Raw genomic sequence first — 26,843 nt, forward strand, 5'->3', positions numbered from 1 at the left:
TTTTTTTATAACTTTGATCAAGGTGCCCTTACTTTCACGTTTCTTGCCCAATCCAAACAAAAGAGTCTCAAAACCCAATCTGGCAACCCTGTTCTCAACCCCCAGCATCCACACACACACACACACACACACACACACACACACACACACACGTTTTAGAAATCCAGGACTGGTGTAAAAACTGTTGTCACTTCTTCAGTTTAGGATGTTTGTTTGCACGTTTACCCCCCCCCCCCCCTTACCCACCCACACACACACACACACACACACACACACACCCGCTTCCGGTTCCGGTTTCCTGATGTGATCCTTGTGTGGTCTTTTTTCCTTCTATGCATAACTACCCTGGTGAGATTAATAATAATAATAATAATAATAATAATAATAATAATAATATGATTATTTATTTACACACAATGTCAAACAGAAACAAAATGTGTGCGTGTGTGTATATGTATATATATTATTTTATATAAAATATATAAATTATTAGTATATAAAATATTTTATTGTACTATATTATGGAAGTTTTATGGAAGTTAAAATAAACTAAATAATTTAAGAACAAGAAAACAAAAGACGTCGCTGTGTTTATGTTTGTTTACAAATGTGATTGTGGTCAGTGTGTATAGTGTGTACGCAGGGATGAACTCAAACTGCGCTCCATCTGTACCGGTTTAAACTGGATTTATTTTTTGTTTCTATTTATTTATTTATTTATTTATTTGCCTATCAAGCCCTCCATGAGGTGGAGGAGAGTGGAGGAGGTGGAGGAGGTGGAAGAGAGTGGAGGAGGTGGAGGAGAGTGAATGAGGTGGATGAGAGTGGATGAGGTGGAGGAGAGTGGAGGAGAGTGGATGAGGTGGAGGAGAGTGGAGGAGGTGGAGAAGAGTGGAGGAGAGTGGATGAGGTGGAGGAGAGTGAATGAGGTGGATGAGGTGGAGGAGAGTGAATGAGGTAGATGAGGTGGAGGAGAGTGGAGGAGGTGGAGGAGAGTGGAGGAGGTGGATGAGGTGGAGGAGAGTGGATGAGGTGGAGGAGGTGGAGGAGAGTGAATGAGGTAGATGAGGTGGAGGAGAGTGGAGGAGGTGGAGGAGAGTGGAGGAGGTGGATGAGGTGGAGGAGAGTGGATGAGGTGGAGGAGAGTGGAGGAGGTGGAGAAGAGTGGAGGAGAGTGGATGAGGTGGAGGAGAGTGAATGAGGTGGATGAGGTGGAGGAGAGTGAATGAGGTAGATGAGGTGGAGGAGAGTGGAGGAGGTGGAGGAGAGTGGAGGAGGTGGATGAGGTGGAGGAGAGTGGATGAGGTGGAGGAGGTGGAGGAGAGTGGAGGAGAGTGGAGGAGGTGGAGGAGAGTGGAGGAGGTGGATGAGGTGGATGACGTGGAGGAGAGTGGAGGAGAGTAGATGAGGTGGAGGAGAGTGGAGGAGGTGGATGAGGTGGAGGAGAGTGGAGGAGGTGGAGGAGAGTGGATGAGGTGGAGGAGGTGGAGGAGAGTGGAGGAGGTGGAGGAGAGTGGAGGAGGTGGAGAAGAGTGGAGGAGAGTGGATGAGGTGGAGGAGAGTGAATGAGGTGGATGAGGTGGAGGAGAGTGAATGAGGTAGATGAGGTGGAGGAGAGTGGAGGAGGTGGAGGAGAGTGGATGAGGTGGAGGAGGTGGAGGAGAGTGGAGGAGAGTGGAGGAGGTGGAGGAGGTGGAAGAGAGTGGAGGAGGTGGAGGAGGCGGAGGAGAGTGGAGGAGAGTGGAGGAAGTGGATGAGGCGGAGGAGAGTGGAGGAGAGTGGAGGAAGTGGATGAGGCGGAGGAGAGTGGAGGAGAGTGGAGAAAGTGGATGAGGTGGAGGAGAGTGGAGGAGAGTGGAGGAGAGTGGAGGAGGTGGATGAGGCGGAGGAGGCGGATGAGGTGGAGGAGAGTGGATGAGGTGGAGGAGAGTGGAGGAGAGTGGAGGAGGCGGAGGAGAGTGGAGAAAGTGGATGAGGTGGAGGAGAGTGGAGGAGAGTGGAGGAGAGTGGAGGAAGTGGATGAGGCGGAGGAGGTGGATGAGGCGGAGGAGAGTGGAGGAGAGTGGAGGAGGTGGATGAGGCAGAGGAGGCGGATGAGGTGGAGGAGAGTGGAGGAGGTGGATGAGAGTGGGAGAACACAGGAACCTGGATCAGGGCAGAGTTTCTTCAGCTCAGGAGATGTGAATCTGTGATCCAGAAAGTTCTTCCTTTACTCAGCTTTCTGTGTTCAGCTTTACTGCTGCTGCTACAAGACCAAGTCACAAGATGGCGCTGTGGAATCACTTGTACGTGCATGAATTTAATATTACTACCACTACTACCATTACCATTACTACTAATGATGATGATGATGGAGGGCATGGTGGCTTAGAGGTTAGCACGTTTGCCTCGAACTCGCCCTGTGAGTTTGCATGTCCTCCCCGTGCCTCGGGGGTTTCCTCCAGGTATTCCGGTTTCCTCCCCCAGTCCAAAGACATGCGCTGCAGGCTGACTGGCATCTCTGAATTGTCTGTAGTGTGTGAATGGGTGTGTGATTGGCGCACCGTCCAGGATTTCCCCCGCCTTAGTAATAGGGATAAGAGGAACAGAGAATGGATGGATAATGATATAATCGCAAAATACAGTGAACCTATTAAGTGAAGTGACGTGTAGCCAAGTAGGGTGACCCATAGTCTGAATTTGTGCTCTGCATTTAACCCATCCAAGTGCACACACACACTGTGAACACACACACACAGTAGTGAACACACACACACACAAACACACACACACATAGTTGTGAACACACACCCAGAGCAGTGTTCAGCCTCATTTTTTTTTTGCTCTGGCGCCCGGGGAGCAGTTGGGGGTTCAGTGCATTGCTCAAGGGTCTCACCTCAGTCGTGGTATTGAGGGTGGTGGAAAGCGCTGGTCATTCACTCCCCCACCTACAATCCCTGCTGGACCTGAGACTCGAACCCACAACCTTCAGGTTCACCTTCAGGTTACAAGTCTGACACTCTAACCACGACTCACCCCTAAATACATTAATGAATGTTATACTATACTACACCATACTACACTACACTATACTACACCATACTACACCATACTACACTACACTATACTCTGTTGTACCGTACTGTACTATACTATACATACTACTATACTACACCATACTACACTACACTATACTCTGTTGTACCGTACTGTACTATACTATACATACTACTATACTACACCATACTACACTACACTATACTCTGTTGTACCGTACTGTACTATACTATACATACTACTATACTACACTGTACTACACTATACTACACTATACTATACTCTGTTGTACCGTACTGTACTATACTATACATACTACTATACTACACTGTACTACACTATACTACACCATACTACACTATACTATACTCTGTTGTACCATACTGTACTATACTATACATGCTACTATACTACACTATACTACACCATACTACACTATACTATACTCTGTTGTACCATACTGTACTATACTATACATGCTACTATACTACACTATACTACACCATAGCTACACTATACTATACTCTGTTGTACCGTACTGTACTATACTATACATACTACTATACTACACTATACTACTCTGTACTACACCATACTACACTATACTATACTCTGTTGTACCGTACTGTACTATACTATACATACTACTATACTACACTGTACTACACTATACTATACTCTGTTGTACCGTACTGTACTATACTATACATGCTACTATACTACACTATACTACACCATAGCTACACTATACTATACTCTGTTGTACCGTACTGTACTATACTATACATACTACTATACTACACTGTACTACACTATACTATACTCTGTTGTACCGTACTGTACTATACTATACATACTACTATACTACACCATAGCTACACTATACTATACTCTGTTGTACCGTACTGTACTATACTATACATACTACTATACTACACTGTACTACTCTGTACTACACCATACTACACTATACTATACTCTGTTGTACCGTACTGTACTATACTATACATACTACTATACTACACTGTACTACACTATACTATACTCTGTTGTACCGTACTGTACTATACTATACATGCTACTATACCACACTATACTACACTGTACTACACCATACTATACATGCTATGCTATACTACACTGTTCTACAATGCACAATATACCAGCAAGTCTAAACAATTAATAAATGTAAGTAACTTTTATTTAAATAAAATACTGTGAATGTATTAAACAACAATGTTATAATTAATATAATATAAAATAATATAATATAATGCAAAAAATGCTAGCCAGTCTAAACAATTAACAAATGTACATTTTATCATTATATATATTTATATATAGAATATATATATTCTAATTTATAATAAAATGTAGCTTTTGGAGATTAAATTAAGTACTGACATTTTGATAAGTCATCTGTTGGATATAATCTGTTGTATTTATTAGATTTCATTTATTTAAAAAATATTTAATTAATTTATTTAGTTTAGTTTGTGGATGTAGTGAAGGGTCCACTTGCCAAATAATCTCAAAAGACGTTAAAAATAAATAAACAAAATTAAAAACAAACACAAAAAAACTGTGAACAAACAAAAACAGAACAAATATTTACATAAATACAATTCTCCTCCTGTTGTTATGTTGTTGTGGTGTTGTCGTGGTTGTTTTTGTTATGTTGTTGTTGTTGTTGTTGTTGTTATGTACATTTAATAGTGAATCCTAAAATAGCGCACCGGCGCGTTTAACGCAAACTGCGCAGCGCGCTACGTAAACTGCGCACGCTCCGTATCCATGGCGGCGCTTTAACAGTGCCAGTGTAGCGCAGATGCACTAGCGTGAATTGGAGGTTAGCGGGCTAGCGGGCTAAGCTAACACTTAAGCCATATTCTGTTCCACCGGGACGATTTGAAAACTAAAATTCAAACATACCTGACTGTTGTCGAGAATATTTACTGTTATAAAATCTCAGATAAGTAGCTGTAGTTGCTTGACCCGAGTTATTTGCAGGAGTAATAATGATAATAATAATAAAAAAGCAGAATGATAAGGGAATAGCTGCGTAAAGCTAGCGGACAGGAGAGAGTGGCTGGGTGTGAATGACACCGGGAACAGAGGAGGTAGGATCTGTGCTGCGTTACATGTTCTGCTGGTTTTAAGTCTTTTGGGGCAGATTTAGCACGGATTTGGAGTCTGTATTAAAGAAATAATGCTACATTCTGAGCTGTCACTTTGTTTTTTAGGCGTTTTAAGCCCTGAGCTAATGCTAACCTGGCTAAGAGCTGTCCCTGTCATTAACGCCTTTTGACTCAGGCAGCGTTTCTCTGTATACACCTGTTTATCTCAGTCTGGGATTTCTTCTCTTTATTCCAGGTCTTATTGGGTGGGAAAGTGAACCATGACAAACGTCTTGTGTGTGTGTGTGTGTGTGTGTGTGTGTCTGCCACTTGTTTGACAGTTTTATGGTGTTTAATCATGGGTGTGTGTGTGTGTGTGTGTGTGTCCATGGGTTTGATAAAATAAAATATTCATGCACAATAATTTCCATAAAATGTGCATGCCTAATTATCTGATTATTTAGGACACTGAAATTAAAATTGGTGCAAATCCTGACCTGTCATAGGAAAGAAAAAATCAGATGCACAAAAATCTAAAATCTAGACTTTTCTTTAAAGGTGCGGTTCATGATTTTGGTGCTTCTACAAATTTGTTGTCTTTTGTGTTTCGTTGATGTTATAAGTAACGTAAACAACTAATCGACAGAATGGATAAAACTTGATAATTAAACTAGAGGAAAAAAAAAAACATGACGCGGACCACCAACATCCAACCAATAATACATCAATGATTGGCGAATAAGAGGAATAAAACACTTCACGACATGCTGTTACAGAAAAATAATCAACTTGACAATGTTTACAGTCAGCCCGCTTCATCACACAGTCCTGTCGTTGATTATTTTCCTGCAAAAGCACACCCTATGGTGTTGTGATCTAAAATCATTTAGCAAATATTACCTACTTACAAGCAAGCTAGCTAGCTTTTTTTTTTTTAATAAAGCAGAAATAAAAATGAGCAAAATGTATAATTTTTGATTCTCTAAGACATTTCTACGAAACACGACCTGTATCATGATTTATAGAATTGCTCATAATAAAAAGTAAAAAATAGTTTAACACTGAAAGGAGGAAAAAAAATTAAATATGTAAAATTTTGAACATAAAAAAATACAATATCCACGATATCCAAGAAAGGAATATTGTGACAAATTATATCACACGTCGTAATAATATCGCACAGCCCTAGAAGAACGTCCAGTATTTTGTACGCCAGATCCAGGCTTCGTTCTTATCCCGACGCTTCATTTGGAGGTTCATCCGTGTTGTTTTTCTGGATTCAAATGCGCAAACTGGTAGAAACGTGTCGATTTTAAACCGATTCAGAATTGGATATTGGACAGTTTAAAGCAATAAATTGGATCCGTTTCACCCGTAGATAGCCTTACTGCGTGTCATCAATTGCTGACGTCTGACATCTTTTTTTGTCTAATGCTAAGAAAAGCATCTGTGACTAAGTGGATGGCTGAATTAAATATAAGTGAGGACTATTATTAAGCCTCTTGAGCTATAAAAATCCAGCCACTGAGTCACAGGCATGTAGATTCTCCGGTTAAACGCCAGCGTCCGTGGCTCGTGCTTGTCTGAGCTCGTTCTGTGCTCCAGGCTTTTCACCTTTTCGAAACCTGCTTTGTGCCCGGAGAGTTCGCTGAAAGTTCACTTTCATTTGTTTACAGAAAGTTTTACATGAGGTACGGGCAGCTTTAATCATGGATTAATTACAGGATTAATCATGTACAGGATAAAGTACAGAAGGGTTAATGTTAAATAAATAAAACTGGAATATAGCTGCAAGAACCGATTAAGGGGTCCAAGCACTTTGTAATGTGCTGTGTGGAGAGGAATTTGTTTTCATGAGCACTTTATTTTGCTCTTTAATTACACAGCCACCTAGTCGTAGAATGTCAGAGCACTTCTTGAGGACATTTAGGGCGTGGTCTTAACCCCAACCATCAAGTTTTCTGTCAGTACAACAAACATTGCTAATAACATTCTCAGGATCATCTGATTCAAGTTTGATGATGATTGAACCAGCACACCTGAAGCAATCTGAACCATCGGACATGAAGTAATCAGAACCATCAGACTTGAAGTAATCAGAACCATCAGACTTGAAGCAATCAGAACCATCAGACTTGAAACAATCAGAACCACTGGACTTGAAACATCAGACCTGAAGCAATCTGAACCATCGGACATGAAGTAATCAGAACCATCAGACTTGAAACAATCAGAACCACTGGACTTGAAACATCAGACCTGAAGCAATCTGAACCATCGGACATGAAGTAATCAGAACCATCAGACTTGAAACAATCAGAACCACTGGACTTGAAACATCAGACCTGAAGCAATCTGAACCATCGGACATGAAGTAATCAGAACCATCAGACTTGAAGTAATCAGAACCATCAGACTTGAAACAATCAGAACCACTGGACTTGAACCATCAGACCTGAAGCAATCAGAACCATCAGACCTGAAGCAATCAGAACCATCGGACATGAAGTAATCAGAATCATCAGACTTCAAACAGTCTGCACCAACAAATGATCTTAAACATCGAAATTGAAACAACCTGAAACATCAGACCTGAAGAAATCAGAACCATCAGACTTGAAGCAATCAGAACCATCAGACTTGAAGCAGATTGAACCAGAGGATTTGAAGTCGTCAGAACCATCAGACGTGACATAACCTGAACATCAGACTTGAAGCAACCGATACCACCGGAATTGAAACAACCTGAATCATCAAACGTGAAGCAATTAGATCCATCAGACTTGAAACCACCTAAAGCATCTGACTCGAAATAACATGAGCCCTCTGACTTGAAACATTCCGAACCACCAGACTCTAAACTGTCTGAACAATCAGACTTGAAACAATCGTCAGACATGAAACAGTCTGAACCATTAGACTTCAACTATCTGAACCATCGTTATAGAGTTATAGGTTCTATTACAGTGATGTAGTGTTTAAGGTCCACATCTAAATATTGGTGAAAAAATGTTTAGTCAAATCTAAAACTCGCAATGCAGGTATCTTTGGTGCTTGGACCCCAAAGTGATCTCATGTATTAATATTGCAAACAGACATAAACTAATATATCCGAGCCACATTACCAGAATTAATATAGAGTTTCACTGCAGCCAGATTTTTGTACCCTTGCCCTTCTCCACCCTCAAATGTCCCGGCGATAAATCTGTCCGTGGTGTGTGAGGGTCTGGCACGTCGCCGAGATTCCGACATCCTGTGAAATATGATCGGCGTCCCACAAAGTCAAGGCCGTAGTCGTCACAGGAGCCACGACTCTCTCTGTTGTTAAGCTGTTAAAGATGGTATTGTCAGAGATTCGAGATTCGGCTCGCTGTTAGAGGTTGGCAGTAGCGTCAGCTCGTCACGATCCAACATGGTGGTGTAAATAGCTACGTTTACGCGTACGCAATACTCCGAATACCGACCCGCGACGTATAAAAGACGAGTCTTGTATTCACGCACTCCAGTATCGTCTTTTACACGTTTACCAACATACACGTTTGTCTTCTTATTAAAAAAAAAAAACACCGCCAAGCTAGCAATATGCTGTTTACTCTTTTTAAAATACAATCATTGAAAAATACTCTACGGTTCCACACACATTACCGTTCCTGCTACATAGTTCAGGGTTTTATAAATGAATATAGAATTTCTGGAAGTCGTTAAATTTATGATGTTCTAGGCGACGGCATCTAGACTAATTTGAATATTTTGGTGAATATTATAGATAAATTTACGTTATTTATACTCCAAAGAGAACAATTTGTCAATGATTAGGCCTACATTTTTGCTTTGTTAAATAATGACACTGTTCTTTTTTTTTTTATCCATTTATAGTTACATTTAATTTGTGGCACGTCCGAAAAACAAGTTATTTCCTGTTCTCGCTTATGTTAGAGCAGCTATAAATAGTCCTTTGCTTTTGTAAAAAAAAAAAAACGTAGCTTGTCACGCAAAGCGTAAACTCCTCTGTGCGTTACAAAGCGCTGACACTGGAGACTCCTTCAATAAATGTGACATCAATGTTTCCTTGCCCTTCACCATATCAACAATTATACTACTAGTATTTATTTCTTAAATAATAACAATCTGTTTATAATTAGATTACGTGGAGCGTCTGCCGTACAAGTCCCTGTGAATTAGCCGTTACTATAGAAACGATAACGTATTAAAGCAAGCCTTATTTTAAATATGGTGAAATTATGCTTCACAAGTGGGCTGTATTTTTTATTTTTTACACTCGCTGGTTTAAAACGATTAGCTACTTAACGCCGGTATTAATAGTAACACCGGGTCCTGCACGTGCTCAGTAAATCTAAATCTGGAATAATAATGAGGTTAAAGTGTCATGGCAGTAACGTTATCTGAGCTCCTCAAAGTGTGGTTCTCTCTCAGAGACTTCTCTCGGTTTTATTTTCATGTCTCCGTTTATATATATAAACGCCACACACCACCTTCATTAGCGTGAAGCTGAACCAGTCCAGGCTCGTTCCACAGCTAAAGCTTTGAGATGCTTCCTGTTATATTTTTATACTTAGAGAAACTGTATAGCGGCGGCGGTGGTGTAATAAATTCCTGGGTGCCGTCCACAGAGCGAGAGAGCGAGAAGTGTCTGGAGCTAGGACCTCTGGGTAACGTTCTTCTTGGCTATTAACCGGCGCACGGCAGGAAGTCATCCTAAGATGATGAGCATCTAGATTGAGAACTGCATCTGATTCATTTATACGGCTAACTGGAATTGGCTAAGCAGCTGGATCGCAAACCAGAATACACAACAACACTAATAATAATAATACAGTGCATTTCTCAGAGTCAAGGTTGAGCCCCGGAAGTTTTTCATTTTAATTGTAATTTTAATTATTAACTAATTAAGCTACTAATCCATTTGGTTAATTAATAAATTTCAATTACTTTTAGTAGGTTAATTTTTTTTTTTTTTTAATAAATATGCTTTTGCTAATTATTTTTCTGCAGGGAATCTGGAAAGGTCCTGGCTATTTTTAATTGATTTTTAACAGGTCATGGTTATTTTTTTACATTTTTGGAAGGTACTGATTACTTTTAAAAGATTAATTTTGAAATGTAGTGATTTCTTTTAAAAGATTAATTTTTAAATGTACTGGTTAGTTTTAAAGATTATTTTTTAAATGTACTGATTACTTTTAAAAGTAAGTAAATGTAAAGGATGAATTGTGATTACTTTTAAAAGTGGATTTTAAAATCTACTGATTATTGAAAATGGTGGCTTTTAATGGGTATTGATTACTTTTAAAAGGTTTTAAAATGTATTGATTTCTTTTAAAAGATCAGCTTTTAAAGGTACTAATTAGGTTTAAAATGTAAGACACAATCTTAACAGGTACTAATGACATTTATACAGTGAAATGTGATGTACTGATTTGTTAAAGTGATTATTGGCAGACACTGATTACTTTAGCAGATATTGATTAGTTTTTAAAAGGGAATTTGATAGGTGAGAGGTAATAATACTTCTAAGTAGTGGATTTTGGCCCGTGTGTCAGTCAGCTAAAATACTTGAGATGCTTGTAGCTACCAGTTTAGCTATTTGGAGTAAAGGTAAAATTGTATATATTGAATTTTTGGCTAAGCTGAGAATTTACTATGCTGTAGCTGTTGAACCGCATGGCTGATTTTGTAAACACACATTCAGTGTTAGCTCTGATACTCAGGAACTGAGTTGTGAATTATTTTTCTCCCTCAGCTGTGTGCCCCCTGGGTGTGTGTGAGGATAATGCTCAGCCATGGTGCCTTGTCAGACCCACGTCATGCTGAAGTGGCAGGAGCACCTGAACAGCTCCTGGGCGGCGGAGGACAGCACGCAGACCGCCACCCGAAGCGGCGCCTCCTCTCTCTACGCCAAGCTGCTCCATCATAAGGAGGCGATGGCTCTGGCGCTGCCCGTCCAGGACTTGCTGGGTCCACGCCTTCCCGACTTCCAGCACGACTCCAGCGCCAACGAGGAACGCGACGAGTACCTGCGGGCGCTCCTGCGTAGCCAGCGCTGCCTCAGCCATCGCGTCCTCGCCCACTGGCCTTTCTCCATCTCTCTGCATCAACGTCTGGTGGCACTGCAGAGGATCTACTACGCCCTTCATACCAAGTACCACGACCGCTTCCGCCATCCTCCTGCGCCTCAGTCGGGCTCCTCGGGGCCAGACGGCGGCGCTCTCGAGCCCGTTTCCGATCCGCATCAATCAGGCGTCAGAGGCAGGACGACATCCGGAACGGACGTGCTGATCGAAATGGGCGTACGTACGGGACTGAGCCTCCTGTTCGCTCTGCTGAGGCAGAACTGGCAGCGCGGGAACCTCGAGGACGTCACCTTGTGCAACGACGTCCTCAGCACGGCTCAGTCGGTGCTCTCGGCCCTGCCGCCGCTCTCGCTAGCTAACGAGAACAAGATGGCGCCGGTGGGGCTGGAGTGCATGGCGCAGGTGGGCGACTTTCTGAAGAAGACTGCAGCGAGCGGGCGAGGGGCGGACCCAGCCGGGCGGCGCCTGGCACTCGAACTCCTCCTGAGCATCGCTGTGCAGAGAGGAGCCCTGCGCTTCCTGCTGGAGTGGGTGGAGGTGGCGCTAGCAGCTACGTCATCGTCGTCTTCATCTGCATCCTCATTTTCATCTTCAGAGCCTTTGGCCGTGAGCTGTGAGCTCATCGTTCAGATCCTGCAGCAGATGAGACAGTGCTCGGTACGTGTTTGTGTATTTCTCAGCAGGTTCGTCATAACAGCAACAAATCCATCATAGAAAAAACTAACAGGAGAGTTAGTATTTTTCTCATAATTAAAGGAGCAGTTTGAAATTTTAGCATCTTTAGCATCTTCTGCTGCCTGCAGTGTGAGTAACCAACTCAATAACCAACTGTGTTTAAAGTGCCTATGACACATGAATTGCCTTTTAAGGAAAAGGGGCAGGGCTTAGCAGCTGTGTTCTAGCTGGGGGTGGAGCTTATTTCAGGGTCAGAAAAATGCAAACAGAACCCTGAAACAAAAACTTGCCAGATCTACTGCATAGCAATATTGCCAAACACATTTTAGCAGTATTTTGTAAAAATGATTATTGGTATAGATTTAGAAAAACTTTTAAAAATGACAGATTACACCTTTAAAGTTACAACCACTAATCCTGGTGGTTGCTAGGGCGTTGCTATGTGGCTGCTATGGTTGCTGTGGTATTTCTGGGAGGTTTCACTAATATTCCAGGTGGTTGCTAGGGTGTATCTAGGTGGTTGCTAAGGAATCTCACCTGGTTGCTAACTTGTTAATTGGTTGCCATCTCGTTCCAGCTGGTTGCTGTGGTTTTAGTATTCTCAAATCGTGTGAAAGGCAGGACCAACAACAAAAAAAAAAAATTTCCCATGACTTCCTATGAGGGGAAAAAACAAACTTTGGAACGTTTACATGGCAACCGTAATTCCGATCTGTTCCGAAAGCACAAGCAAATTATTCCCGTATAGAGGAGGACGAATAAGAGGGACATTACACTGTCTCTGTCAAGCCAACATAATAATAATAATAATAATAAACGTAATAACTACGGGAATGGTTGTGATTTCCAACATTATAACGAAACCGAAAACCCCTGACTGTGCTTCATGGAACCCTTGAGAACCCTAGAGAACCTTTGAGAACCCTAGAGAACCTATGAGAACCTTTAGAACCCTGGGTTCTCAGTGTTGCCCATTAGCACATGTGAAATGTTATAGATTTGCATTTGTGAGTACGAGTAGCGCACACCGGTGCAGATCAGATAGCAGACCAGATCGCCGATGTGTAGCTAATGGATACCATGTGGTTTACGTAATGGATGAATCTCACACACACACACACACACACACACACACGCACACACACGCACACACACACACACTTCCATTCAGTTTCTGTTCAGCCCTTTGTTCTCGTACTACTGCATCAGTAAGCAGGATTACACTCCCTTCCACTGGTGCAAACTCTCTCACTCCTCTTCTCCGAGTATTTCTCCACACTCCAAATCCAATTTTTTCCCGTCTCCATGTTCTTGGCTCTCGGCCCAGTCTTGAAAGCTTCTGGCTGGAGCCGGCTGTTCCTCCACTCAGATTTACTCACATCTTAATCGATGGCAAACACTCGGCCCGCAACACGCCCGTTTTCCCCTCGAGTCCTGCTCTTATCCTCGCTTGAGTAATGACGCTTCGTAGATTTATGCGTCGCAAGACAAAAACACCGCATTAAATCTTGTAGAGCATTTGAGACAAAGTTATTAATCATCTACCACTTAAATAAATAATCTTTTTTTTTTCTTTTTATTTCTTAAACCTTTGAGCCTCGTTGAGGTTTTACTGGCAGCACTACTCGTCTCCCTGCGCAGAGGTCGTAAATTTAAACATTCTCTACTAGGGGTGGAAAATATGACAAAAATATCAGATCGTGATACTTACGATACGATACTGAAGTTTGGATAACAAACTACCAGCAAAAATAAATAAATCAATTAAGTAAATTAAATTTAATTAAAAAAATGTCTATGGTGTCTACAAAATTAATTAAACAGAAAATGATTGAATTGTTAAAATTTTTACGCTTTTTTTTTTATGCAGTTTTAAAGGTTCAGTATTAAATCAGAGTGTGCAATTGCATTTTAAAAACTGTTAGAAATATATATATATATATATATATATATATATATATATATATATATATATATATATATATATATATATCTATACCTGTGATATTGTGGCATAATTTATCACGATATCAGTATAATATCGTCATATCGCCCAGTCCTGCCTGATAGCGATATTAGAGAGGTAAAAACATCAGACTTTAAACATCAGGAGCTACAGTTTTTATCTTGAATGTTCTGGTGTAAGAGGATGTCGAGGTTAGCAGCTAATGGCGTATGATTGCATCCTTATTTCACCCCCTCATGCATCTGAGCAGGAAACCGCACCGAACTAACGAGGGCTCGAGTCTCTCTCCGCCCTTACAACGCATTTTCAGATCGATACTGTGCAAGTGTTCAGTCCATCAGTGTGAAAACCGCAGTTTCAGGAGTTCTGAGTTACAGGTGTGAATAGAGTTAGCATCACGTGACTCACACTGCTGCTGGAATCATAAAGACTGTCCTGTTGCTCATCCCAGGACTCACATTCGCAATATTTCACCACACGCCGTGCTGTTTGTCTTTACTCTCCTACACCTGTGTAGCGTAATGATTTATAATCTCGCTCTCCAGTTCCGTATAGAGTCACGCTTTCTTCCTCGTGTCGTCTCAGGGAGTGTTTCCTCGTCGCTCTCGCCTCTGGAATTATTCATTACGGATCTAAATCTACGCCTCTTACCCGAATCTGGAGTCCTGAAGATATCAGTCGTTACAGCTTTACCTCTGACTGTTACAAAGCGCTGACACTGGAGACTCCTTCCATAAATATTGAATAAATGTCTCCTTACAGAAAACTTTACCAGATCAAAGATTACACCTGTTTTTTTTTTTTTTTTTTGAATGAGCTGTTACTACAGAAACGATAACGTATTCAAATGAGCACGTTAATATAAACCTGTGATTTGCAGCTGCACTACTGTCAGAGCTGCTGCTATAGAAAATTAATCAACAGCTTCTGACCAATCAGAATTGAGAACAGTGCAACAGTGTAAAAAACATTTTATTACAAAATAACGATGAGCCTTTTTTTTGGGTCTGATTTGCATATTCATGCATATTCATAGAATATTTGCGAAAGCGTAGTAAAATGATGCTGTTTTTGTTTGTTGTTTACATTTGCAGGGTTTCCGTGGTGACCTCATCAACACTCAGGTGCTTAAGAAGGATACAGATGGACTCTGCAGTCTCTCCCATGTAGCACTGTGTCTCCTCGAGGAGGTCTGTGTGTGTGTGTGTGTGTGTGTGTGTGTGTGTCCTTGGCTTTGATTAAAGCCTCTCGCTGTTTCCTTATGTTGGCGCTCGTTGTAGGAGACTTTGATGTTCTGAAATGCTTTATTTTATATAGTTTGCAGTAGGGGTGAGTGATAATCACAAAAAAATGACAAAAAATATCAAATTTTTCTTTAATATATGATACATTTCTACAAAAACTGCAACATTGCGTTAAAAAAAAACCATTAAAAAATTTCATTGTTATATCCCCGAAAAAAAATCACAAAACATTAACACTGAAATAAAGAAAAAATTTTAAAAAATCTGCATAATATTTCAACACTTTTTAAAGTCTTATATATACTTTAAATATATTTTAAGAATTTGGGAATTTTCGGATCTCAAAGAAAAGTGTATTATGACATAATTTATCACAATATCAATATTATTATTGATTGAATTATCACATTATCGATATAATAATATCATTGTATTGTCTGGTCCTACTTTTTAGATGGAAGATTTTTTCCTGTTGTTTGTGCACAGTACAGTTAATTCACTTAATTTTCTCTCTTTAGTTTTAGTTTCTTTCAGTCAGAAAATTGTCATTTTTTACTTTTTTTTATTAGTTTATGAAATTTATTGTCGTTTTTCTATAATAAGCTACTCAGAATAGTATAATTTGGACTTTTGCTTAGAGGGAAAAACAATAATACACAACACACAGCTTTATTGTATAGATTACATATCTTTACTTTTAAAAATGACACTTCAGCACTCATACTGGTGATGTTTCATTTAGTTTTTGTTCTGTTAGGGTACACTCACACAAGAAACAAGCTACAAGCGACACGGGCGGCTTGTGCGTGCGCTAGCGAGAACGTAGTGTTAGTGTTACTGTAGATCAGTGCTGCATTGTTTTCCTGAGTAAAAGCTAAAGTCCTGATCTTAATTCCTCTGTTATGTTGTGGCTTTTGACGACTGTTGCTATGATAATGCTGAACATCTTGCGTGTGTTGGAGGAGTGCGTACCGAAACAAACTGTTTTATATATTTACGTTATAGTCTAGAACAAAAATCGTCAAAAAAAACAACAGTTTTACGACCACCATTTTGTCTCAATACACAAATTTTTATGAGTAGAATTATTTGGATTTGTTCTTCCTCGCTTGGGTGCATCATGATCCATAAAAATTATATAATGATGTTTTTAATAATCTGAATGATAAACCATATTCTGTACGTTGTTGTGTGTGTGTGTGTGTGTTGTGTGTGTGTGTGTGTGTGTTTCAGATCTGCACTCTGGCCTCTAGCTGTCTGAGCTCGTGCAGTGCGGGGACGTCGTGCCCCGGCTCCGAGGCCGACGCCCTGGTGAAGGTGTTCGTTTGGGGCAGTAACAGCAGTCACCAGCTGGCCGAGGGAACGCTGGAGAAAATCCTCCAGCCCAAACTCGCACAGGGCTTCAGTGACGCACAAGTGGTACAGTCTCACATAACAGTCGTATTTTAGTCGTTAGGCTGCTGTTGGGTTTAGTAACGAAAACTACAGTGAATTTCGTCTATTATAGTTTTAGTTTAATTTCCTACGACACAAGAAGATGTAAATTCTCCTGTGTACACTCAGTAACTTTGGTCAGGTCTGCTAGTTCCAGCTAGCTAGTATTATATTAGCGTAATAATACATGCACTATAAGAAACAATTTTCTTTTCGCAAAACACCCCGTGTCACGCTGTTACAGGAAAATAATCAACGACGAGGTGATGTGATGAAGCGGAGTTATTGTTACCACAGCGAAGTTGAATATTTTCCAATAACAGCACGCCCCGATGTCTTTTATTCCTCTTATACCACAGCAACGTGCCAACCATTACCATTTCTAATTTATTAAATAATGAATTATCATACTTTTACCCGTTTGTAATTACATCTAATGTTGTGGAACCTCCGCGAAAAAAGTTAGTTCCTGTTTTCACTTATAGCAGCTATAAACAGTCGTTCCTTCACCAGCCCCAATTTTTTGTTCTCTTGAAGTTAATAAGACAAAAAAAGACAAAAACAGAGCTTATCATGTTACCGAGAAACCGCAAAACGAGCGCATTAATATAAACCTGTGATTTGCAGCTGCACTCCTGTCAGAGCTGCTGTTATAGGAAATTAATCAACACCTTCTGGCCAATCAGAATGCAGAATTCAACAGTGCTGTGGGATGAAATGTTTCTTCACGATGTTTTCAAACAGATTCTATACATCAGGATGGTGGGAGGGCATAAGGGCATTTCTAATTTGCATATTCATGCATATTTATAAACCTTTGTGTTCTTCATAGAGTATGAAAAATAAAATAAAATAAGTTAAAAATAAAGTTTCCGACTGGTAATTATTTTCTATATAGACTACACTCAGGTCTGTAAATTAATCCCAAAGTTGAAGAGTAGAGATTGTTATGTATGATTAGTATTATCGTACTGGTTTTAATAATCATCTCCTTGCGTGCAGATAGAGGCGGGGCAGTACTGCACGTTCTCCGTGTCGTCGGACGGCTCCGTCAGGGCTTGCGGAAAAGGCAGCTACGGCCGCCTCGGCCTCGGAGACTCCAACAACCAGTCGGTCCCCAAAAAGCTGGTGCTGGACCCTCCACGCTGCATGAGGAAGGTGTCCTCGTCCAAAGGCTCGGACGGACACACGCTGGCCGTCACGGTCGAGGGAGAAGTGTTCAGCTGGGGGGACGGAGACTACGGCAAGCTGGGCCACGGGAACAGCGCCACCCAGAAATACCCCAAAATCATACAGGGACCCCTGCTGGGGAAGGTGAGGAGGCGCGGTCCAGGTCCAGAAGTCCAGAAGCTTACTACACACTCACACAGCCAGGTTTATTACACACAGCTACCCTATAGGTCACTTCTGAGATGTGAAGCCGAAGCCCTTCTGTTGAAATGCACAAAGTATTTGCCCCTCCCCCCCTTGGGTCCTGTTCATCAATAAAGACACCCCATCTATGAGAAGATTTTTAATTTTTTTTTTTTTTGTGTAATGGATCTGCAGTGTAATTTTAGGATCTTTCGCTGCCTAGGAAGAGAAAAAAAATTCAAGTTCTCTTATTTGTTAGCTTGTTGCTCCAGGACAAAATTAAAAGGAGCACGTGTAAAATAACAAACAGAACTTTTCCACAGCAGAAGCATTTACGTTAGAAAGGAAGGCCATTTCTTAGACCAAGGGTTCTCAAATATTCAGCTCATTATTTAACGTTTACAAAAATACTTTGGCTATTTCTCGCAGACAATATTGCTTTTTTATTCCTGAATATTTCTCAAGTAACGGCGACGAGTCAAATCAGCTAATAACTACAGGATGATAATAATGAATATAACTTTGTTAATGCTGCATCAGTTTGTGCAATAATGATTTTTGCCTGATGGGAAAAGCTCAGCTGAATGGTGGATTTTTAATTGATTAATCAGTACTGTGCAGTAAACAAATAAAAATAATAATAAGTATTATTATTTTTATATTTCGATATAATAATCCTTTTACAAAAATAATCAAAACACTGTATTTAATTACCTTCTAATTATCATCACCATTAATATTACTTGTAAAGTGTTAGATCTGATTAATCATATTGGGTTAAAAAAGCTACCATACCCATGATGCAGTGCACCTAAACATAAACATTAGCTCTTTGCTCTTTAACACTGTCATACTCTGATGTAAGTAAAAAGGACAGACGCCATTTTAAGACCAACTGCTGTAGTGTTTGTGGATTAAAACTGAGATTCTGATATTGATATTTATCTGATATTCTGAATTTTTTTTTCTCTTATCATCTCCTGCTGCTTGCTAGGTGGTGGTGTGTGTGTCCGCTGGCTACAGACACAGCGCAGCCGTGACCAACGACGGAGAGCTGTACACCTGGGGAGAGGGAGACTTCGGCCGCCTCGGTATACCTCTCTCTATCTCTATCTCTCTCTCTCTGTCTCTCTCTCTCTCTCTCTCTCTCTCTGTCTCTGTTTCTCTTTCTATCTCTCTCTCTCTCTCTCTCTCTCTCTCTGTCTCTGTTTCTCTTTCTATCTCTCTCTCTCTCTGTCTCTCTCTCTGTCTCTGTTTCTCTTTCTATCTCTCTCTGTCTCTCTTTCTGTCTCTCTTTCTCTCTCTCTCTGTCTCTCTTTCTATCTCTCTGTCTCTGTCTCTCTTTCTGTCTCTCTCTGTCTCTGTCTCTCTTTCTGTCTCTCTCTTTCTCTCTCTCTCTCTCTCTGTCTCTCTTTCTATCTCTCTGTCTCTGTCTCTCTCTCTCTCTCTATCTCTCTCTTTCTATCTCTTTCTCTGTCTCTCTCTCTCTCTGTTTCTCTTTCTATCTCTCTCTCTCTCTCTCTCTCTCTCTCTCTGTCTCTGTTTCTCTTTCTATCTCTCTCTCTCTCTGTCTCTCTCTCTGTCTCTGTTTCTCTTTCTATCTCTCTCTGTCTCTCTTTCTGTCTCTCTCTTTCTCTCTCTCTCTGTCTCTCTTTCTATCTCTCTGTCTCTGTCTCTCTTTCTGTCTCTCTCTGTCTCTGTCTCTCTTTCTGTCTCTCTCTTTCTCTCTCTCTCTCTCTCTCTGTCTCTCTTTCTATCTCTCTGTCTCTGTCTCTCTCTCTCTCTCTATCTCTCTCTTTCTATCTCTTTCTCTGTCTCTCTCTCTCTCTGTTTCTCTCTCTGTATCTGTTTCTCTTTCTCACTCTCTTTCTCTGTCTCTCTCACTCTCTTTCTCTGTCTCTCTATCTCTCTTTCTCTCTCTCTGTCTTTCTCTCTCTCTCCCTCTCTCTGTCTCTCTTTCTCTCTTTGTCAGTTGTTGTATATTTATATGCACATCTATAGAGGCTTGTGTTGACCAGCAGAGCTTCATTTCCTCTCGTGATTATCTTCCTGATATTGAAATTAAGGGTTAAAATTTTGACCAGGGGAGGAGTTTAGATCTGTGTGGTCATTAAGAGATCGGGCGAGTGGAGGTAACACACTCCATGTCATGTGTCATGTGTGTCACAGAAAAATAATTACTTTTTTTTTTTTCTGGATATTGGTTTGAGTGTAAATATCTTGAAATGTTTTCATATAAAGAGACTTAACAGTTTGTTCTTTTGTTGGATTGATTTGATTAGTTTTATACTTTATACTTCTTTTTATACTTTATGCTTTTAGTCAAAAAAAACATCTTAAAGCTTAGTGGTTTTTGAAGAAAACAATAACAGACGGGAATCATTATTGTTTTCGGCTGATTGTTATCATAAAAGAACAACTGGTATCGTGCCATTTCTACTAAGAATGAAACTAAGAATAATTTTATTTTTCCAAATATTTTCCGAATATTCTGAATATTATAGCACATACTCTGACACAATCACTCCCCCTCTCTCTCTCTCTCTCTCTCCCCCCCTCTCTCTCTCTCTCCCTCTCTCTCTCTCTCCCTCTCTCTCTCTCCCCCTCTCTCTCTCTCTCTCACTCTCTAGGCCACAGTGACAGTCACAGCCGGAACGTTCCGACCCTGGTGAAGGACATCAGCGGCGTGGGCCAGGCGGCATGCGGCAGCTCACACACAGTCGCTGTGGCTCAGGACGGACGCGTCGTCTGGTCATTTGGAGGAGGAGACAACGGTCAGTTACACAACACACACCATTCGCTTCACACATCCCTCACTCAGAAAAAGTGTTAATATGTATGTGATAAAGTCCCAGTTATGCACAGCAGTCATCATTTGAGGCATTTCTCATTTATTTCTCTGAATTTTTATAGATATTTTTTTTTACAGTTCTGCTGCTTCTAATGTTCCACCATTTTGCTCTAATGGTAGAAATGTATTTGATGTATTTAAATGTATTTGAACTCTGTATGTCCCCACAGTGATAGCAGTGTCAGACATCTGGCCGGTCCCTACAAGGAAAACTGCTTTATTTAAAAAAAAAAAAATGTTTTGTTTTGGTTCCTGAGATTACGCTTAGGCACTTAGCTGTGTGTGTGTGTGTGTGTGTGTGTGTGTGTGTGTTACAGGTAAACTGGGACACGGCGACACAAACCGCGTGTACAGACCCAAAGTGATCGAAGCTTTACACGGTTACATCATTAGGAAAGTGTGTGCTGGAAGTCAGTGCTCACTGGCCCTGACTTCTGCTGGACAGGTACGCACATGCACACACACACACACACACACACACACACACACACACACTTGAACTTTTAGTTCAATACTATTGCAGATTGACACATAAAACACCCAAATGCAGGTCCTCCTACACCTTTTACGCCCCCTTGTGGATATTAAGTGTCACTGCGCCTCTTATTACAGCTAACTAGCCATGAATTGTGTGTGTTTGCGTGTGTGTGTGTGCGTGTGTGTTTGCGTGTGTGTGTGTGTGTGTGTGTGTTTTGCAGGTGTTTGCCTGGGGCTGTGGCTCATGTCTAGGCTGCGGTTCGTCCGAAACGACGTCACTTAGACCCCGCTTCATCGAGGAGCTGAGCGTCACTAAGATCATAGACATCTCATGTGGAGACAGTCACTGTCTCGCTCTGTCTCACGGTGTGTGTGTGTGTGTGTGTGTGTGTGTGTGTGTGACTATGTGACTGTCTGTCTATCTCTGTACCTGCCTATCCTTCTGAAGGTCTATCTATCTATCTATCTATCTATCTATCTGTCTATTAGTGAGTGTTTTTATATGTATACAGAATTCTGTGTAGTCTCTGCGTTTATTTATTTATTTTTTTTTGTTAAACATTGAGACTTTGTTTTCAGAAAACGAGGTGTACGCCTGGGGTAACAACGCCATGGGTCAGTGTGGACAGGGCCACACGTCGACGCCCATCACCAAACCTAAGAAAGTGACTGGTTTGGAGGGTGTGTCCATCCAGCAGATCACAGCGGGGACGTCCCACAGCCTGGCATGGACCGCCGTCCCCACAGACAGGTACACACAGACAACACGTCATTCACGTCATTTAATTTGTACCACAGCGCTGCTGAATTCTGGATTCTGATTGGTCAGAAGGTGTTGAATATCTTTCTATAGCAGCAGCTCTGACAGTAGTGCAGATGCAAATCAGCTCGTTGTAATACATTATCGTTTCTATAGTAACAGCTCGTTCACAGGGACTTGTAAGGCGGACGCTCCACTAATAATAAGTGGATTAAAGTGTGTGTGTGATCGTTGATGTGGTGATGTTTTCTGTAAGGAGATGTTTATTTAACATTTATGGAAGGAGTCTCCAGTGTCAGAGGTAAAGCTGTATCTTTAAGTTTTCCAACATCTTCAGGGCGCTTTGCCGTTTCTCAGTAACATGACAAGCTGCCATTTTGTTTTTTTGTCTTATAAAATAAAGTGAGAGAAAAGAAAGAGAGGCTGGTGAGGGAATGACCGAGAAGAACTATGACATGTTCTTTAATTAATAAGAAATTGTAATCGTTGTCAAAATGCTGTGGTATAACTGGAATAAAACGCTCTGTGGGTTAGGTTTAGATTTAGCGTGTAGACCGTAACTCTGCTTCATCACTACACCCCGTCATTGATTATTTTCCTATAACAGCACCACACACAATGTTTTATCCTAAACCTTTTGGCTACCTTAAGGAGTTTGTAAGGCTTTAATATAGCAACTGGATTATTTCACTGATTCTATGTAGGTTTATCTAGAATATTTACAAAATTGTGTACCTAGGCGGTTTAAAAAAATGATGAAAGTTATGATTAAGTCAGATTTAAGTCTAAGATCAGGACTGGAACACTATGTTACTGCACATTTTATTGTGTTTTCATGCTCCAGCACTTCTCTTTTAACCTACTGAACCATTTAGTTGCTGTGAAGCGCATAACTAAAGCACTAGGAGACGCTGATCTAACACACTCTAACACTAACTAATAAACACTAACTCGGATGCACACACACTTCTCTGTGTGTATTAGTGCATTAGTGTAATGGATGTAATGGAAACAATCCAGGATTTTTGAAGGACACTGCTTTATAGTGTGTGTGTGTGTGTGTGTGTGTGTGTGTGTGTGTGTGTGTGTGCAGACAGCTGGTGGCATGGCACAGGCCGTTCTGTGTGGATTTGGAGGAGAGCACGTTCACGTACCTGCGCAGCTTCCTGGAGCGCTACTGCGACAACATCAGTGAGGATACACCACCTGCACCCTTTAACTCCAAGAGGTACAAACACACACACATACACACACACACACACACACACACACACACACACACACACGCACAGAGGGGTTGCACAGACAAGTCCACTAGTCAGTAGTGTGCCCTCTTTAGTATGTTCCCTTGACAGTTCTTCTCATCTGAGGTCACTTTAAGACCAACAACAGACAGATGGAGTAATTTAAGACACACACACAGAGGCACAATAAGTAATGAAACACACACACACACACACACACACACACGGTCACCCAGATGAGACCGTGGACCGTATGTCATTAAGGTCATCCCAGGTTTGTGCTTCTAAACCTCTGTTTTTTCCTCCTTTCTATCTTTCAGGGAGCATCATCAGTTTGTGCTGCTGTGTATGAAGCTTCTGTCCATCCACCTGTCTCTGGCCCACGCAGGAGGAACCGGGGCCACCGTGCTCGGAGCTCAGGGAAGACCCATCCGCAACCTGCTCTTCAGACTCATCGACTCTGACGTCCCCGACGCGCTACAGCAGGTCCACCACCCGCTTTTCCACCTTTGCATTTTACTTTATTTCCAGCGCTTATTCGGAGGATTTCTCTTTAATCAGTAGATATTTAAACCCTCTGAATAAATTATATAACAGTCAGAGTCTATTGTAAGGAATAAAACACTTGGAGGTCTTAAACACTTTGTAATTGGTGGAGTTTTATGACGCCCCGCCTCTTGTGGCTGCAGTGTATGACACTCTTTTTATTTAGTTATTGTCCCTGGAGGACTAGTGGTTAGTCTTCGGTGCTCTCACCACCACGGCCCGGGTTTTGATTCCCGGCCTGGGAACCGCCCCAGTCACTGGGGTTGCACATGACAGTGGTCTTCCGGTGCCGGTCCCAAGCCCGGATAAAATTGCGTCATGAAGGGCATCCGGTGTAAAAACTGTGCCAAATCTTAAATGCGGAGAGGAGCCGAAGGAGAACCAACAACATTTACACCCATGTTGATCGTTATTTGTAATTATGTTCAATTGTGCACGTACAGTATGTTGTAAGTAAATAATAAAACACCTTGCATAGTGCTGTGATAGGAAACTAATCAGCAACAGCGTGGTGTGATGAAGTGGAGTTACTGTTATCACCCTGAACTCCTGAAGTCTTTTATTCCTCTTATACCACAGCAATAAAACATCACTTCCTCGTTAATTATTTTCTTATAACAGCACAACACTGAGTGCTTTACATAGTATAACTGTGGAGGCTTGGTGAGTCTGTCATTGACATTTTGATACTTGTAGCAGGTTTGGATGGATTATTTACTTATTTTTGGTGTTAAAATATAGTGTGTGTGTGTGTGTAGGCGGTGATGAACACACTGTCGATCGGAGCGTCTCTCTTGCTGCCTCCTCTCAGGGAGAGAACTGAACTGCTGCACTCACTGCTACCTCAGGGCCCGGAGAGCTGGGAGAGTCTCTCTAAAGGACAGGTATACACACACACACACACACACACACATACGCACGTTAACATTTATATATTGTGTACAAAACTTTTGTCACTTAATCCAGACCCCTCAAATGTTTTATCTGTTTTAAAAGCACATTCTTCTTCCTATTGTGCAGTTTTATCGAGCAGACAATAAAGCACACAATGACTGGAGTATCAGATTTCTTCCAATACCAGATGGCTCATAAAATCTCTGAGCCACTGGGTAAAAGTAGGCGTGTTGTAGGTGCTATTTAATTTCTTTCATCTAGAGGACATTTGTTCTGACTCTCTCTTTTGTCTGTCTGCCTGCATCATTATAGCTATATGTCTGTATTTCTGTGTTTTTGTCCATCTCAGTAATTTATAATGTCAGTTTGTCTTCCCCTAAAAGTGTTTTTGCTTCTTAGTCATGTGTATCGGTATCGGTCTGTCATCACATGTTGTTGCAAGAAGTACCTCAAGAATCGGAGTCTTGAATCGGAGTCTTGAATCGGAGTCTTGAAGCGGAGTCTTGAAGCGGAGTCTTGAAACAAATTTATGACTCAGAGTCATTAGAGACATGAATCAGAGTCTCATATCAGTCACAAATCAGAATTATAAATTATAGTCATAAGACTCATGAATCAGATCAGATCAGTCATGGATCAGAATCATGAATCAGAGTCGTTTAAGACATGAATCAGACTGTTAAGTCAGAGTCATGGATCAGAGTCTCAAATCAGAGTTTCAAATCATGAATCAGAGTCATAAGAGACATGAATCAGAGTCATAAGAGACATGAATCAGAGTCATAAGAGACATGAATCAGAGTCGTAAGAGACATGAATCAGAGTCGTAAGAGACATGAATCAGAGTCGTAAGAGACCTGAATCAGAGTCGTAAGAGACCTGAATCAGAGTCGTAAGAGACCTGAATCAGAGTCGTAAGAGACATGAATCAGAGTCGTAAGAGACCTGAATCAGAGTCATAAGAGACATGAATCAGAGTCATGAATCAGAATCATGAAGTCTCGTGCCAGAGTCATGAAAGTTCCACTTGAGAGGCAGTGAATCTAATTGGTTACGCGTCCAAATTTTAATCTAAATGGTATACCCAAATAGTGTATCTGCTCTCGTCCCCAGCGTCTGCAGCTGGACATGGTGCTGAACAGTCTCCAGGAGCAGAGCCATGTAGCTTCCTTACTGGGTTACAGCTCTCCCGGGGAACTCGGTGCCAACCTGCCCCAGCCTGCCTCACCCGAGCGGCCTGTGGCCCCCGCTACCTCCAGCACAGAGGCTCAGGATCACCTGCACCTGGCTGAAGTGCTGCTCAAGACCCTCCTGCTAAGCATCGGCTTCTACACGGTCAGTGAGGAACTGATTCATAGTGGCCGTGCCGGACAAGGCAGGCTTCATGAAGTCAACTTTAATCTTTTTTTTTTATGGGTTTATTAAAGTGTAAAGAGTTTGACATTATAATAACATCTTGGTAAAGTATATTTATATTTTCTTAAAGTATTGGCATCAAAAACCTGTCAGTATTTCAGAATTCAGCCCTCGACAGGGTTTCCCATACTGCTGTAATTATTAGTTTATTTGAACCTGTACTATGCGTGGTGATTGTTGTGGTTGTGTGTAGGAGCGTGCCTTCGGTGAGCTGGAGAAAAACAGTGACAAGCAGCAGTCCAGTCCCGCTCAGAAACAGACCGAAGCTCCGTCTCACTTCCACCACCTGCTCTCAGCGCTGCATAAACACCTGCTGGCCCACTGCTACGTCTACACCAACACCGAGGTGCTCGTTCTACTGAGTCTGTTATCTAGCTAAGCACTTGACGAGAATGTTGGATTTGAAGGTAAAATTGGCCCATTTTCTAACCTGAATGTGTTCGTCTGTGTGTAGGATGACGGCAGCGTGATGTTGCTCCATAAGCACCTGTGTCTGCTGTTACCCTACGCCGCTGAGACGTTCGGGAGGTCCACCATCCTGCTGGAGGAGAGCTCGCTGGACAAGAACGTCATCAATAAACTGCACAGTAAGAAGGACCTGTATCGAATTGAAACAGATGCTGTTACACAGCAAGCTCAGTGATTGGTGGAATTTGAGCCCCGCCTCTAGTGGCTGCAGCCTGCAACACACAGAGTTTTCATTTTCCAGATGAATGAAAATGATGCACCAATCGGAAA

The 26,843-nt window shown here is 41.5% G+C and overlaps 1 protein-coding gene across 12 annotated transcripts in view; it reads left to right on the plus strand.

Moving 5' to 3' along the window:
* Positions 1-4,863: 4,863 nt before the first annotated feature.
* LOC113535724 (probable E3 ubiquitin-protein ligase HERC1) overlaps positions 4,864-26,843 on the plus strand; it is a 66,953-nt gene continuing 44,973 nt past the window's right edge. For 11 of the 12 annotated variants that reach the window (XM_034311085.2, XM_034311086.2, XM_034311077.2 and 8 more), the window contains exons 1-16: positions 4,864-5,156; positions 10,915-11,902; positions 14,981-15,076; positions 16,364-16,549; positions 17,567-17,878; positions 18,912-19,008; positions 20,548-20,691; positions 21,086-21,213; positions 21,467-21,611; positions 21,825-21,996; positions 23,099-23,233; positions 23,570-23,735; positions 24,554-24,679; positions 25,803-26,024; positions 26,299-26,451; positions 26,560-26,692. In XM_034311085.2, the coding sequence (XP_034166976.2) occupies positions 10,955-11,902; positions 14,981-15,076; positions 16,364-16,549; positions 17,567-17,878; positions 18,912-19,008; positions 20,548-20,691; positions 21,086-21,213; positions 21,467-21,611; positions 21,825-21,996; positions 23,099-23,233; positions 23,570-23,735; positions 24,554-24,679; positions 25,803-26,024; positions 26,299-26,451; positions 26,560-26,692 (3,163 nt within the window). In that variant the 5' untranslated portion in view covers positions 4,864-5,156; positions 10,915-10,954. Of the gene's footprint in view, positions 5,157-9,503; positions 9,824-10,914; positions 11,903-14,980; positions 15,077-16,363; positions 16,550-17,566; positions 17,879-18,911; positions 19,009-20,547; positions 20,692-21,085; positions 21,214-21,466; positions 21,612-21,824; positions 21,997-23,098; positions 23,234-23,569; positions 23,736-24,553; positions 24,680-25,802; positions 26,025-26,298; positions 26,452-26,559; positions 26,693-26,843 lie in introns of those variants that run through there. The other variant, XM_034311078.2, reaches the window with a different exon arrangement.

Source organism: Pangasianodon hypophthalmus, chromosome 15 (assembly GCF_027358585.1).
Source record: "Pangasianodon hypophthalmus isolate fPanHyp1 chromosome 15, fPanHyp1.pri, whole genome shotgun sequence".
Lineage (NCBI taxonomy): Eukaryota > Metazoa > Chordata > Actinopteri > Siluriformes > Pangasiidae > Pangasianodon > Pangasianodon hypophthalmus.